Consider the following 12,377-nt stretch of genomic DNA (forward strand, 5'->3'; position numbering starts at 1 on the left):
CCATTACCATTCTGCACTACGCACATCATGGCGCCATCATCATCGTCATATTCCCAAACCCATATTCTTTCTGTTTTGCAGCTGCACTCCAACTCGGACAAGGGCGACGGCTCGGTGCGCTACATCCTGTCAGGAGAAGGCGCCGGTTCGCTCTTCACCATAAACGAGGACACAGGGGACATCCACGCCCCGCAGAGCCTGGACAGAGAGACCAAAGCCCGGTATGTGCTCCACGCCCGGGCTGTGGACAGGCTCACCAACCGGTCCGTCGAGAGCCAGTCCGAGTTCATCATCCAAGTCCAGGACGTCAACGACAACCCGCCCACCTTCCCCGACGGACCCTTCTCAGCCTCCGTACCCGAGATGTCTGACGTTGGTATGTTTATCCAACAACACAGTCATTCAAGTGTGACAAATCAAGGCCTTAAAGGAACAGGCCACCGTTTTCCCATACTGAGATATGTTCTTACCTGAACTTAGACGAGTTGATACGTACCTGTCTGGTCTTTATGCCCGTGGAAGAGCGTGGTCCCTTCTATCTTCTCCCCTGTTTGGAGCTATAGGAATACACAGGCCAAATGCTAACAACATCTTGTTCCTTTAATACACAAGAGGTCGACAGAGAAGTGGTTTATTGCAAGTAGCACAGAGAGTCTCACATCTTTTCCTCGTTGACATCGCGCTGCCTCACGTTCTTCCATCAGCATTAGTCTGATAAGCTTTTAAAAGCTCTATCAGGTCAAACTAAAAACTTTATGTATCCCACCATGAGGAAAACAATGTCTGTGTTCGGTGTCCCTCACCCCTTCCCTTTTACATAACACATGGGTGTCTGTACAGCCCGCTTAATGCAGGTCTGGAGCTGGGCTGTCACAGTGCACTCCTACTACGCAGCAAAGTCAACACTATAGTCTGGGTTAAGAAAGAACAGATCGGGCCCTTAGTTTTAATGTATAAAAACGACTAAACTTACCCTGTACAATGATTATTTTATGACATTGTGTTGCTAACGAGCCGGTGATATCCAGGAAGCATCCATCCATCCATCCATCCATCCATCCATCCATCCTCTTCCACTTTTCCGGGTAATGGAGGCGACTGTTGGAGCTGCCCATGTCTCATTGCACCAGCCCCTATGGCTCCTCCTGTAGGTGGTAACCGGACCTGTTGGTCACTCATAAGGGGCTTCTGAAACACATTATATCATCTCTAATCTTTGCCGAATCCTCTAAAATAGTTCCTGGATCCTTTACCCTGAGGCGCATTGAGTTGCCTTACAAAATGCGCGGTATAAATGAAGTCCCTGAAAAACTGAAAAATGGGAGAATGCGTTCCCCCAAATGGGATGTACTCACAGATGAAGCACACACGTTCTAAAACTCTAAGGCCGGTTTTCTCAAAATTCTGTTTTCATTCCACTCTTGCAACAACATCTCCACTTTAGAAGCTCCTACAGACTCCACACATAACAGTCTTGGACTTAACTAGTACATTTATTTTGTCACCATAGACCATATCCAGTATTCAGTATTCCATCCTTGTCTGTGAGCTCCCTCCTCCCTCACGTTCACACGTATATTGTCTCTTTGTCTCTCCTGTGGTGAGCAGTGAACGGAGTAGATTTGTAGGTTAAACCCACGTCGGGGTCCGTCTCCTCGTGTCAGTTGAACACAAGGCGATTCTTTCGGAGCGCGAGTGAGATAAACATGTCAGAGGAGCTGCTGATCCCGCGCCTCAGACTGACAGCATGATAGCAACGAGAAAGTACAGACACAATCTTTCTATCAACGACAAGCCAGTATTTGAATTTCTCGCTATCAACTCGCAAAGTGTTTCCGACTGCAGATACACAAGAAAAAAGATGAAATTGAGTTTACTGAATGCACACACTTTGGCACTTTGGAGTCAGGCAGGTCGGGAGAGAATTATAGATTTGTTTGGGAAATATCTCCCTCTGGGGCCTAGACTTCAGCAGAGGAGGTGAAGAGGAGGAGACGGAGAGGCTGGGGAGGAAGGACGGGAGAGAGAGTATGTTTCCATTGGGTTTTGAGGGGTGAATCGCTGAGTTATCTTGCGTATTCAGTCCGTCTCCCTTCGGCACACTTTTTGGGGGTTCAAAGCCAGACAAACTCCTTCAAAATATCGTTTAGTAGTAGACCAAGTCATGGTCTGTTGGAGCTACTAAAGTGGAGATGTTCTGGCCAGAGTGTTTTAAAAAACTTTACAATTGACGACATGAAGCTTGACAAATGAACCACATTTACTCACTTAACCTGTTAACTGCCACTTCAGGGTTAGGGTTGAAATTATTTATATCCAAATCTCAAAGCGTATTACAATCTATGCCAGTGTGATACCTCATTTGAAAGTGAAAGAAACACAACTTACGTTACATTTGCTATTCTTAACCCTAATCATATCCTGACTAACCCTCGGAGGGACGGCAGGTAAGAGGATAAAAGATCTGTATCATGCTATTTTAGCCGTCCCAAAGTAAAGTATAGGCATTTATGATATATTGTACCTCTACCACAATGGAGCACTATTTTATGTAGGGTATTTTGCAAACCTGGAAGAAGCGATGGTTCCATTCAGTTAACTCCGCCCCCTCTCTCCGAGCTAATCCACCCATGCAACATTAGCAGTAAAAGAAATATAAATATCACAGCAAAAGTTTCTTCACAATGCAGTTATAAGGAGTTGACATCTGCAACACAGCAACACACGTTTTGACTCACCGCTGTGTCCTGGCCGCTCTGTGTTTACATTATGGGACTGGCGTTGGTTACAAAAGTTAATTCACCTTGATCCCACCTCCTGAAAGTGCACACTGTCGTTGTGTCCTTGGGCAAGACACTTCACCCACATTGCCCCCAGTGTCTGCGTACATTGGTGTGTGAATGAGAGTGTGAATGGGTGAGTGGATCCTTGCTGTAAAGCGCTTTGAGTGCCTAATGTAGGTGGAAAAGCGCTATATAAGTTGAGTTGAGACCCTTTCTGGTGAAGAAAAAAAAAAAATATATTTTTATATATATATATATATATATATATATATATATATATATATATATATATATATATATATATTTATTATTATTATTATTATTATTTTAAATAGCTGTTTTGTAAATTAAAATCAGGCCATAAGGCATTACATTACAGAAGTTGTGCTCTTCCTGTTTGACACTATGATGTAAAAAACGTCAGAGTGTCACAACTAGTTTTCCAGGAGAGGGCGGAGCAGGATTCAGGAGGATTGCTGAGAACTGTGTGAATGAAGCCTAAAACCACTCTGGGGGTATTTTTAATGCTTAAAAGACATGGTTAAAAGCCCCAAAAAGTCGATTTTGCATGATATAGGCCCTTTAAAAGATACTAACTCAGCAGTCTCGGTCAAAGTAAAAATGTGTTTCTACAAAAGGCTATTGAAAAGGTACGCAGATGTATCGCAATGAAAATTAAGGTTTATGTCGGTGTATGAACTGAAAAAGAAAGGGCTCGCTAGCCCAGCGTTTCCCAGGGTGCCGAGAGAAATGATCGGGGTGACGTGGAAATTTCGCCTGATCTTATATGATATATATTTAAAAAACTGTAGGGTAACCAGCCCTACTTAGGGCTCCACATGTGCTTAACTCAGCAGGCACAGTGTGAGACCACAAAGCTAGTCTCCCTTGTATAACTGGAGTATGTTCAATCAGGACTGTAAATGTATTCTACAGTTTGTTAAAGTAATTACAGGATTAATGGACCTAAGCTCCTCAATAATGAACAAACTACGGTCAGAAAAACGTGTAGCTTTCCTCCATGATGCCTCATGTTGCGCAAGACTCCTGTCCTTTCATTTACATCGAGATAACTCCACATCTGAGAGCGTAGCCTGTATCGGCGCATCATTCCAGGACCTTTCCCACTGACAAAATGTACGTGCAACCCTTTATTTGCTCTACACGTTGAAAGTCTGCTCGTCTCCATAAACACTGCCACAGCTTTGACTTGTCCATCTCTTGTTTGGCACATTCTCTTTCCAATTTTGTCATGTTGTCACAGATCTTACCGGGCTTTGGAAATGGGACAGCAACAGACCGCAACAGCATGAGCACATTTAATTAGTGCGTATGCTGCCGGTCCGTTAGCTGCCGTTGGCTAATTTTAGCACTGTGTTTCTCAAGTCAAAGACCGAGTCCAATCTCTCACTGTTGGAGGTTTAAGCACTCACGGGACAAAGGACCTGACTGTTGGAGCATAAAAGTTTGATTCTTTTTTAAGGGCCTATCTCACTGGCCTGGAGACAAGTTGTAGACGAGTTGCCGCTGGTCACAGAGATGTCTCCGAGACACGCCCTGGAGATAAGGTGAGTCTCGAGGTAGTGAAAATGAACAGGTTCGATTTCAGCAAAGAGACTGCACAGACGTTTGAAAAAGGTGGTGTCCGAGAGGTCTACACGGTCTCAAACAAAACCTGTGAGATGTTTCTGTGACGTCCCTGCAATGTCTCTGAGACCTGTCTGTGTCACAGAAGCATCTCAAGGGTTGAGGACAACAAATAGTGTTGGCTACATTACCACAGCTGCTTGAGATCACGGAGACCTCTCGGAGACCATGCTGAGACTTGAAATCGAACCTGTTCATTTTCACAAAGACTACCTGGAGACTCGCATTATGTCCAGGGGATGTATCATCGGCCTCTCTGGTGCTGCACACAAATGGTTTACTTCCTACCTCACAGACAGGACATTCATGGTAAGTGTGGATACCTTCTCCTCTAAGGTCCATAAAATCACATGTGGTGTGCCCCAGGGTTCGATTTTAGGCCCAGTGCTTTTTAATCTGTATATGCTCCCTCTTGGTGATGTCATCAAGAGACATGGAGTCAACTTTCACAGTTATGCTGATGATACACAGTTATACATCTCCATGTCTCCTGATGACACCAGGCCAATGGATGCACTTTTTAACTGCATTTTAGATATTAAATCCTGGATGGCAGGAAACTTTCTCCAGCTTAACCAGGACAAAACTGAAGTTTTAGTCATCGGTCCTGAGGCCCAGAGAGAGAGACTTTTACCCAAACTACAGTCACTGTCTTTTAATCCTTCCTCACAGGTGAAGAACCTGGGCGTGATTTTTGACTCTGAGCTGACTTTTATTCCACACATCAAAAATATCACAAAGAGAGGTTTTTACCATCTAAAGAACATTGCCAGAGTCCGCCCCATTCTCTCTCGGGCCAACACGGAGACGCTAATGCATGCTTTTATCACCAGTCGTATCGACTACTGTAATGCCCTGCTTTCTGCTCTTCCCAAAAAGAGTATCTCAGGTTTACAACTCTTACAAAATTCAGCAGCTCGTGTCCTGACGAAGACCAGGAGGCGGGACCACATTACACCGGTTTGAGAATCGCTGCATTGGCTCCCCGTGTGTTTCAGGATCGATTTTAAAGTTCTTTTAATGGTTTTTAAATGTCTTAATGGTCTTGGTCCTTCTTATCTTTCAGAACTGCTTTTACCTTACGAACCTTCACGGCCCCTTCGCTCCTCCGGCAGGGGTCTCCTAGTTACTCCTAAAGTGAACAGGAAAACTCACGGTGAGGCGTCTTTCCAGTGTTACGGCCCTCGCCTCTGGAACGACCTGAACGCCGGAGGAGCTCAGGGCCGTAGAGAACGTTCATGTTTTTAAGAGCAGGCTCAAGACCCACCTTTTTAGCTTAGCTTTTAACTGATATTTATTTTTGCTAGGCCTATTTATTATTATTTATCAGCACCTTATAATTAATTAAATTGACATTTAATAGTTATTAATATTTATTCTGTATTTATGTATTTTACCTCTCGGTCTTATTTTTTATTATCCTATTATTCAATTTTACTTACGTACTTTTATTTATTTTAACAATTTTTATGCTCTTCCAGTTTCCTCTGGAGGAGCCCTCTGCCTCGGGAGCGGTGGTTGGCTGTGGCTGCTGGGGGGCTGTCTTGTGGGTGTCTGGATGGAGGTGTGGTGTTGTCCGGGCACCCTGTGTTGGTCCCTGTGGCTGCAGCCGAGGTGCCGCTCCCGATGCAGACGGCTCCTTGGATGGTGTTTCCTTACCTGGTTTATCTGCACTCAGCCTTATCTTAGCCTTATCTTAGCCTTTTGTCCATAATCTCCACTGTTTTACCTTGAGTGTGTATTGTGTGCTTGTGCAGTGTGTCTCTGAGGAGGTGGGTGGGGGGAGTGTGAATGCTACAATGTGTCTGGAAGGAAGTGGGAGTGAGAGAATGTTTTTAAATCTGTAAAGCACTTTGTGTTACATGACATGTATGAAAAGCGCTATACAAATAAAATTGATTTGATTTGATTTGATTTGATCAGAGACATCTGATGACTAACTAGTCTCTATGCCGGTGACATAGTCCCTTTGATGACAACATCCAACAGTTATCAAATCATTTGAGATTTCTGCCATTTCACATTACATTTTTTCCCCAATCGAGAAAACACTGTTCCTGAGACGTAACACACTTTTCCCTAAACATCAAGAAGCAAGACTTTATTTAAACAGCTTCTGCCTTTTTGTTTTCCTCTCACTGTGCTGCTTTACTCACTCATCTCCGTGCTAAGCTGTATCAGCAGAGATCAGCAGAAGACGTTATTTTAAAGCATTAAAAAATACTGTTGTTGTTATGATCATGAAACAAACTTAAATGTGTGTTTCGTAACAGCAGGAGTCACACAGTTCTCTCCATAAAACAAGCGTTTGACCCAACTCTGCGACATTCAGTGCCAGACAACGATGCACAAAGGAGGGGCCATGTTCAACAGATACAGAACAGGCTGTTAGTGTGTGTTTTCTTCATCCATCCGTCCGTGCTTGTGGGCTCATTACGGCTCTCCTGTTGTGTTCAGGGACCTCGGTTTGCCGGGTGACAGCCTCTGATGCCGACGATCCCACTTACGGGAACAGTGCCAAGATCGTGTACAGCCTCCTGGAGGGACAGCCGCACTTCTCCGTCGATCCCAAGACAGGTGAGCTCAATCCGTCGCGCTGGTGGGGGGGGGTTGTTTCCTGTTAGCTGCCATGTAAAAGTCAATATGGCCTAGATTTTCCTGGTGCCTTTTTTTCTGATAAAATTGTCGAAAACACAGAACATAACCCGTCATCGTCGCTGGATATTTTGAACCAAATTTCATAAATGTGGAAAAGTATGTGTATGACCTCATCGCAGTCTTTTCAAATAAGCAGGTCCAACAAAAGAGGTGTACATCTGTAAAGCCCTGTTCACACCGCACTAGAATGACCTTGGGACCTCAGGTAACAAGTAGAAAAGACTGACGTCCTCACAGTTTCTATGCCTGTGTGAATCAGCAATGAAAGTCCAAATTCTCCAGATTATTACCATCAGGGCAATTCTAAAATTGCGAGGTCCCCGGTGATTCTATTCTTTTGCGGTGCATTATGGGTAACAATAGTCTTCACAAGTTCCGGTTCTGCGTTTTTGTTCGCTCTGCTGGCTTCATCATCTGCTAAGAGAGGAATACAACTCTGTAGCTGATATTTTATGATGCAGACTTCGTCTGTTCCGATTCCCTACATTTGGGACTCGTACCTCCCGCCCCCCCTCCTGCCTTCAGCGGACACTTTTAGCCACACACTGCCCGCTGTACGGTCTCCCGCCCGGCTCAGAGCCTCGAAGGCCGGGTGGGATAGCTAAGCGTTGCCCCTGGGGTCTGTGAGCTGTCCCTGGGAGACTATAGTACACATCCCAAGGCTAATCAATGAAGAACAAACTTTTTTACGGTCAAAAACAGTTATATGCAGTACTGCAGGGCAGAAGTGGTGGAACATAATGACCTCAATTCGGGCCCTGCCCCTCTGTGTGAGAACCACAAACCATCTGCCAGTGTCAGACTGGGGTTCAGGGCGATTGTTTCCCCACTTTTTAAAATGGTAAATTGTCACATTCTCTCATCTCTGGTTCCTGACCCACAGTTTGGGAACCGCTGATTTAAAGTCAATTGAAACCTGCACCTGACTGCTTATTTCTATCTTCGCACTGAGAATTAGCCTGATGGTAATTTGTTTTAGACCAGACACATTCAGAGAACTATAGAGTTACTGATAGTAACTTGCTGCGCCCATGAGAGCTGTGTGGATTCAGCTCCTCTCTGAGACAAATAACTGATATGATTGTCCTCTGAAGATATAGTGTGGGCCCAATCCAGCGCACTACCCGGGACACGGGGTGAGTAAGGACGTGAAAGGCTTGGGACTGACAGGGGAAGCCGGAAGGTCTCTCTCACTTCAGCAGAGCGCTTCGTTTTGGTGTTGTATGAGGATGAATGAGCGCTGTCAGAGAATCTGTCGCCGTAACAATGCACCCGATCAACAAGCGAGACAACACTGTAATTTGACTGAGATGCAGAGCCCTACGCAACTTGTATAATCTTCGTATGGGAAAAACTGTCTCTGTGTTGGACAGTTTGACAATGATTCTTTCCATCTAAAATATTCACCACTTTTAGTTCTGTCATAGTTAAAATAGAAAAACGTCTGTCTACTCTTGACTTAAGCTCTTCGGACTCACTGCCACCATGTTTGTATACGATTAGCGGTGCAAAGCTCAGATATATCTTATGCTGGGTTTACACATAGCAACGACAGGTCATGAATGCTACAAATGCATCTTCCCCGAATGATGATTCGGACGGTCACGAATATGCATCCCGCACTGCTGCGTGCGGGGGTGGGCTGTTGCGGGTTCTTGGGAATTGTGTCAGAAATCTGTCAAGAATTGGGCGAATGTGGACAAGACCGCCTGCCGCACACCCCGGGTTGGAGGTGGAGCAGGGACGTCTCGCTTCTACGACGGATCCCCAGGGCCATAATATACCCCGGGTATATTATGGCCCTGGATTGGCTCTGGAGCGCGGTTTGGCCGAGTTTATGTGACTTTTCTTTTGCTACTGCAGGTACGAAAATGTACTTTTCGCCGTAGTGTGGGTTTACATCAATTTTATGCGTGAAAACAGTGATTCTGCACAACGAATGCTCTACGAATGCTCTCAGTTACGAAGCACCACTACTCATCACGAGAGGACACGCTCCGTCGCGAACTCCACAAAGGGTGAATCGTGACATTCGTGGAAGATTTGTTGACAGACAAAAACTTTCTCCACGAACATCACGAATGTAACAAACTGATGTGTGTGTGTGACTGCAAAAACAAATGGGCTTTAAGCTTACAGTCTGACATATATATCTATGAAGAAACATTGAATCAGAGCAATTTCTTTGTCGGTGAAGAGAACAACCAAAATTGGAACAACAACCAAACAAAAAAAAGAGTTTTTCCTGCAGTCAAAGTGTAATCATTCTTCAGTTCATGAAGTGAGCCTAAACCGTTTTAAACTCCACACCACCATGTCCAGATTCACCACTGTTTCTGAAACCCTCCGCCTCATTACCATCCAAAGTGTAAACTTGGCAAACTCTGACCCGTTAGCGAGCGTGGGGCCAGTGTGGCACAGCGCCGGGCTGAAACCGGCTCAGCGCACTGGTAAACACACTAATGATGCCCGAAGCTAACGGGCGCAAGGTTGGTCCAAAAAAACCACACACTCCGGGGCTGGTAATGAGAGATCAAGCTTGGGAGTCAAACACTTCAGAGAGAAGGGTCGCAAAGGACGCCGTCTCTGCTTTCCAATTCCTCCTTTATAATGTTCCTTCTGAGCCCCAAAGATATAAAGATTGCAGGTTGTTTACTCGGCGCGGGTCCGGGGAACCCCCTGCTGCTGCGGGTTTGTTTACTGCCTCGCTGGGGTTTTAAGTATGCACAGAGAGAGAGCGACACTCATTGGGAGTTGATCTTTTGAGTTAAAGAACACATTGTTTTTATCTCTTTTTTTTATGAGGGGAAATCTTCTGAAGTACATTCGTATCCATGGTTTGATGGGCACAGACAAATATAATATTAAATAATTGAAAGGAAATACGCTGTTAGTGGTTGGATTTCTAAAAGTAGACCCGTCAGGGATACCATTTTGAGAAGAAGGAAATGGAAATGACCTGCCAGAGACGGGTGGTCTAGGCCAGTGGTTCTCAACTGGTGAGGCAAAAAAGTGGGTCGAGGAACGGTTTTCAATTCATTTTATTTTATTTATTTGACAGGGACATGTGCAGGAGCATTAATCAGCAGATGAAAAGATGCTTTGTACCAGACTTTAGCTCTTGGAGCTCATTTCCATCTGCATTGAGACAGACAATTACAAAACACTACAAAAAGCATAAAACAATACAGTTCATAATATTTACAGACAGTATTTACATTTTATATAAAATGTTTAAAAAAGTACATTTTATCAATGGGAAAACTTCCTCTTCCTCTATAGACTATACCCACCCCTTACCCTTCTCAGATGTAAAATGTAGTGGTTGCTGTTTTTCTGTAATGCTGACATGTTTGAATTCCCAGAAGATTTTGTTTCACACCCAGGCAAAATTGTTAAAAGTCTTTGCATAGTTTGAGTCTGAGATGGTTTTAAAAGGAAATTCCGATCGTCCTGATGCTGTTTTTTGTTTTGGTACATTGGCCATTGACTGTTGACCTTGTTGTTCTGACCATCTGATCAGATGTTACTTGGACAACCCTTTTTAGAGGTGGAGGTGCCACATTATTAACAATGGGTTAATAATGTGGATAATGGGTCGCAAGCCTTTCCCAGAAAGCATTTTTTAATTGTTATGTACAGACAAAGTATAGAACACAACTTGAGTCTGTTACAATGACTGTTATTGGGTTGTTTTTGTGATAATTTTTTGCTTGTCTTGCTTATTTAATGCTTATTCAACAACATTTTTTGAGGAAAAGACAGTATTTTACATTATATTATACATGTCTAAGTGGCATTTAGGCTGTGGATTGTCAACATAGGCTATTTGATCCCTGAAAGTACAGTTTCAGGGGGTTCAAAGCTCAATAAATCAGGCAGAAATTAGATAGAAAAAAAGCTTCAAAATGTTGTCAGGTCCAACACTGGAACAGGGTTTGTTGGCTCAGAAATGGTAGAGACGGGTCCTACCCCTTGTCAATCATACCTCTTTTGAGGTATGATTGACAAGGGGTTGGACCCGTCACCAGTTTTAGGGCTGGGTTTTGCAAAAGGTCAATTAAGGATAATATGTTAATATTTAAATTAAAGAGGGGTGGATGTTTCTAGCTGCTGCTGCAATTAGGGATGCACCCATCCAATACTGGTATCAGATATCGCCTTAAAAACACAACTTACAAAGTCTAACTAAGTGAACATATGGACATGCTGTCATTCTGAAGCTAAGAACCTGGAGAATTCAAACGCTGTGGTAGTTTCCCCACAAATGGGTTTTTGATCGCCGCGCAAAATGTCACAGCTAGCAACAACATGCTAATACTAGCGGCAACGTATTAATGCGAACGAGAACTGATCAAGGCTGGGTCAGAAACTAAGATAGAATATAGCCGCAAGCGGCAATTATTGGCCCTCGCCGACTGCCCTGCCCCCTTTTGTCCCCTCAATCTAAATATACGGTATTAATACTGCCTTTATGTTTGTTTGTTTTTTAAGTTTTTTCCCTAGGGTCTTAGTTTGAGGATTTTTGGAATGCGCTAATGTGCCCTCTCGGTATCTCGGTAAGTTTTTGTCAGAAAAAAACAACGTTTTTTGACAATGCTGAGAACTCTGCTCTTAATTTATACATTATACAGAGAAAAATGTGTACACCGCGTTCCAAATTATTATGTAAATGACATTTTTTCTCAGATTTTGTAACTGTCAACTGAAATGAGAGTCAGCATCATTTTCAAGTCTTTAACTGGTCGAGGATCATTTAAATGTGGTTGAAAAAATCTCCCAGTGATAACAGTATTTTTTTCAAAAATATCCATCCATCCATCCATCCATCCATTTTCTTCCGCTTTATCCGGGGCCGGGTCGCGGGGGCAGCAGTCTCAGCAGAGATGCCCAAACTTCCCGATCCACACACACCTCCTCCAGCTGTTCTGGGGGGACCCCGAGGCGACACCAGGCCAGCTCGGAGACATAGTCCCACCACCGTGTCCTGGGCCTTCCACGAGGCCTTGTCCCACTAGGACATGCCTGGAACACCTCCCGCGGGAGGCGACCAGGAGGCATCTGAAACAGATGCCCGAGCCACCTCAGCTGGCTCCTTTCGACGTGAAGGAGCAGCGACTCTACTCCGAGCTCCTCCCGGGTAACTGAGCTCCTCACCCGATCTCGGAGGGTGCGCCCAGCCACCCTGCGAAGGAAACTCATTTCGGCCGCTTGTATTCGCGATCTTGTCCTTTCGGTCATGACCCAAATCTCATGACCATAGGTGAGGGTGGGAACGTAGATCGATCG

General features: G+C 44.4%; 1 protein-coding gene across 1 annotated transcript in view; it reads left to right on the forward strand.

The window, feature by feature from the left end:
- Positions 1-12,377, forward strand: part of LOC306973220 (cadherin-18-like) — a 159,940-nt gene that overhangs the window by 56,873 nt on the left and 90,690 nt on the right. Inside the window, exons 3-4 of the mRNA XM_079570093.1 lie at positions 82-376; positions 6,888-7,007. Of these exons, the coding sequence (XP_079426219.1) occupies positions 82-376; positions 6,888-7,007 (415 nt within the window). The remainder of the gene's footprint in view (positions 1-81; positions 377-6,887; positions 7,008-12,377) is intronic.

Source organism: Gobius niger (genome assembly GCF_951799975.1).
Source record: "Gobius niger genome assembly, chromosome: 13".
NCBI classification, from domain to species: Eukaryota; Metazoa; Chordata; class Actinopteri; order Gobiiformes; family Gobiidae; genus Gobius; species Gobius niger.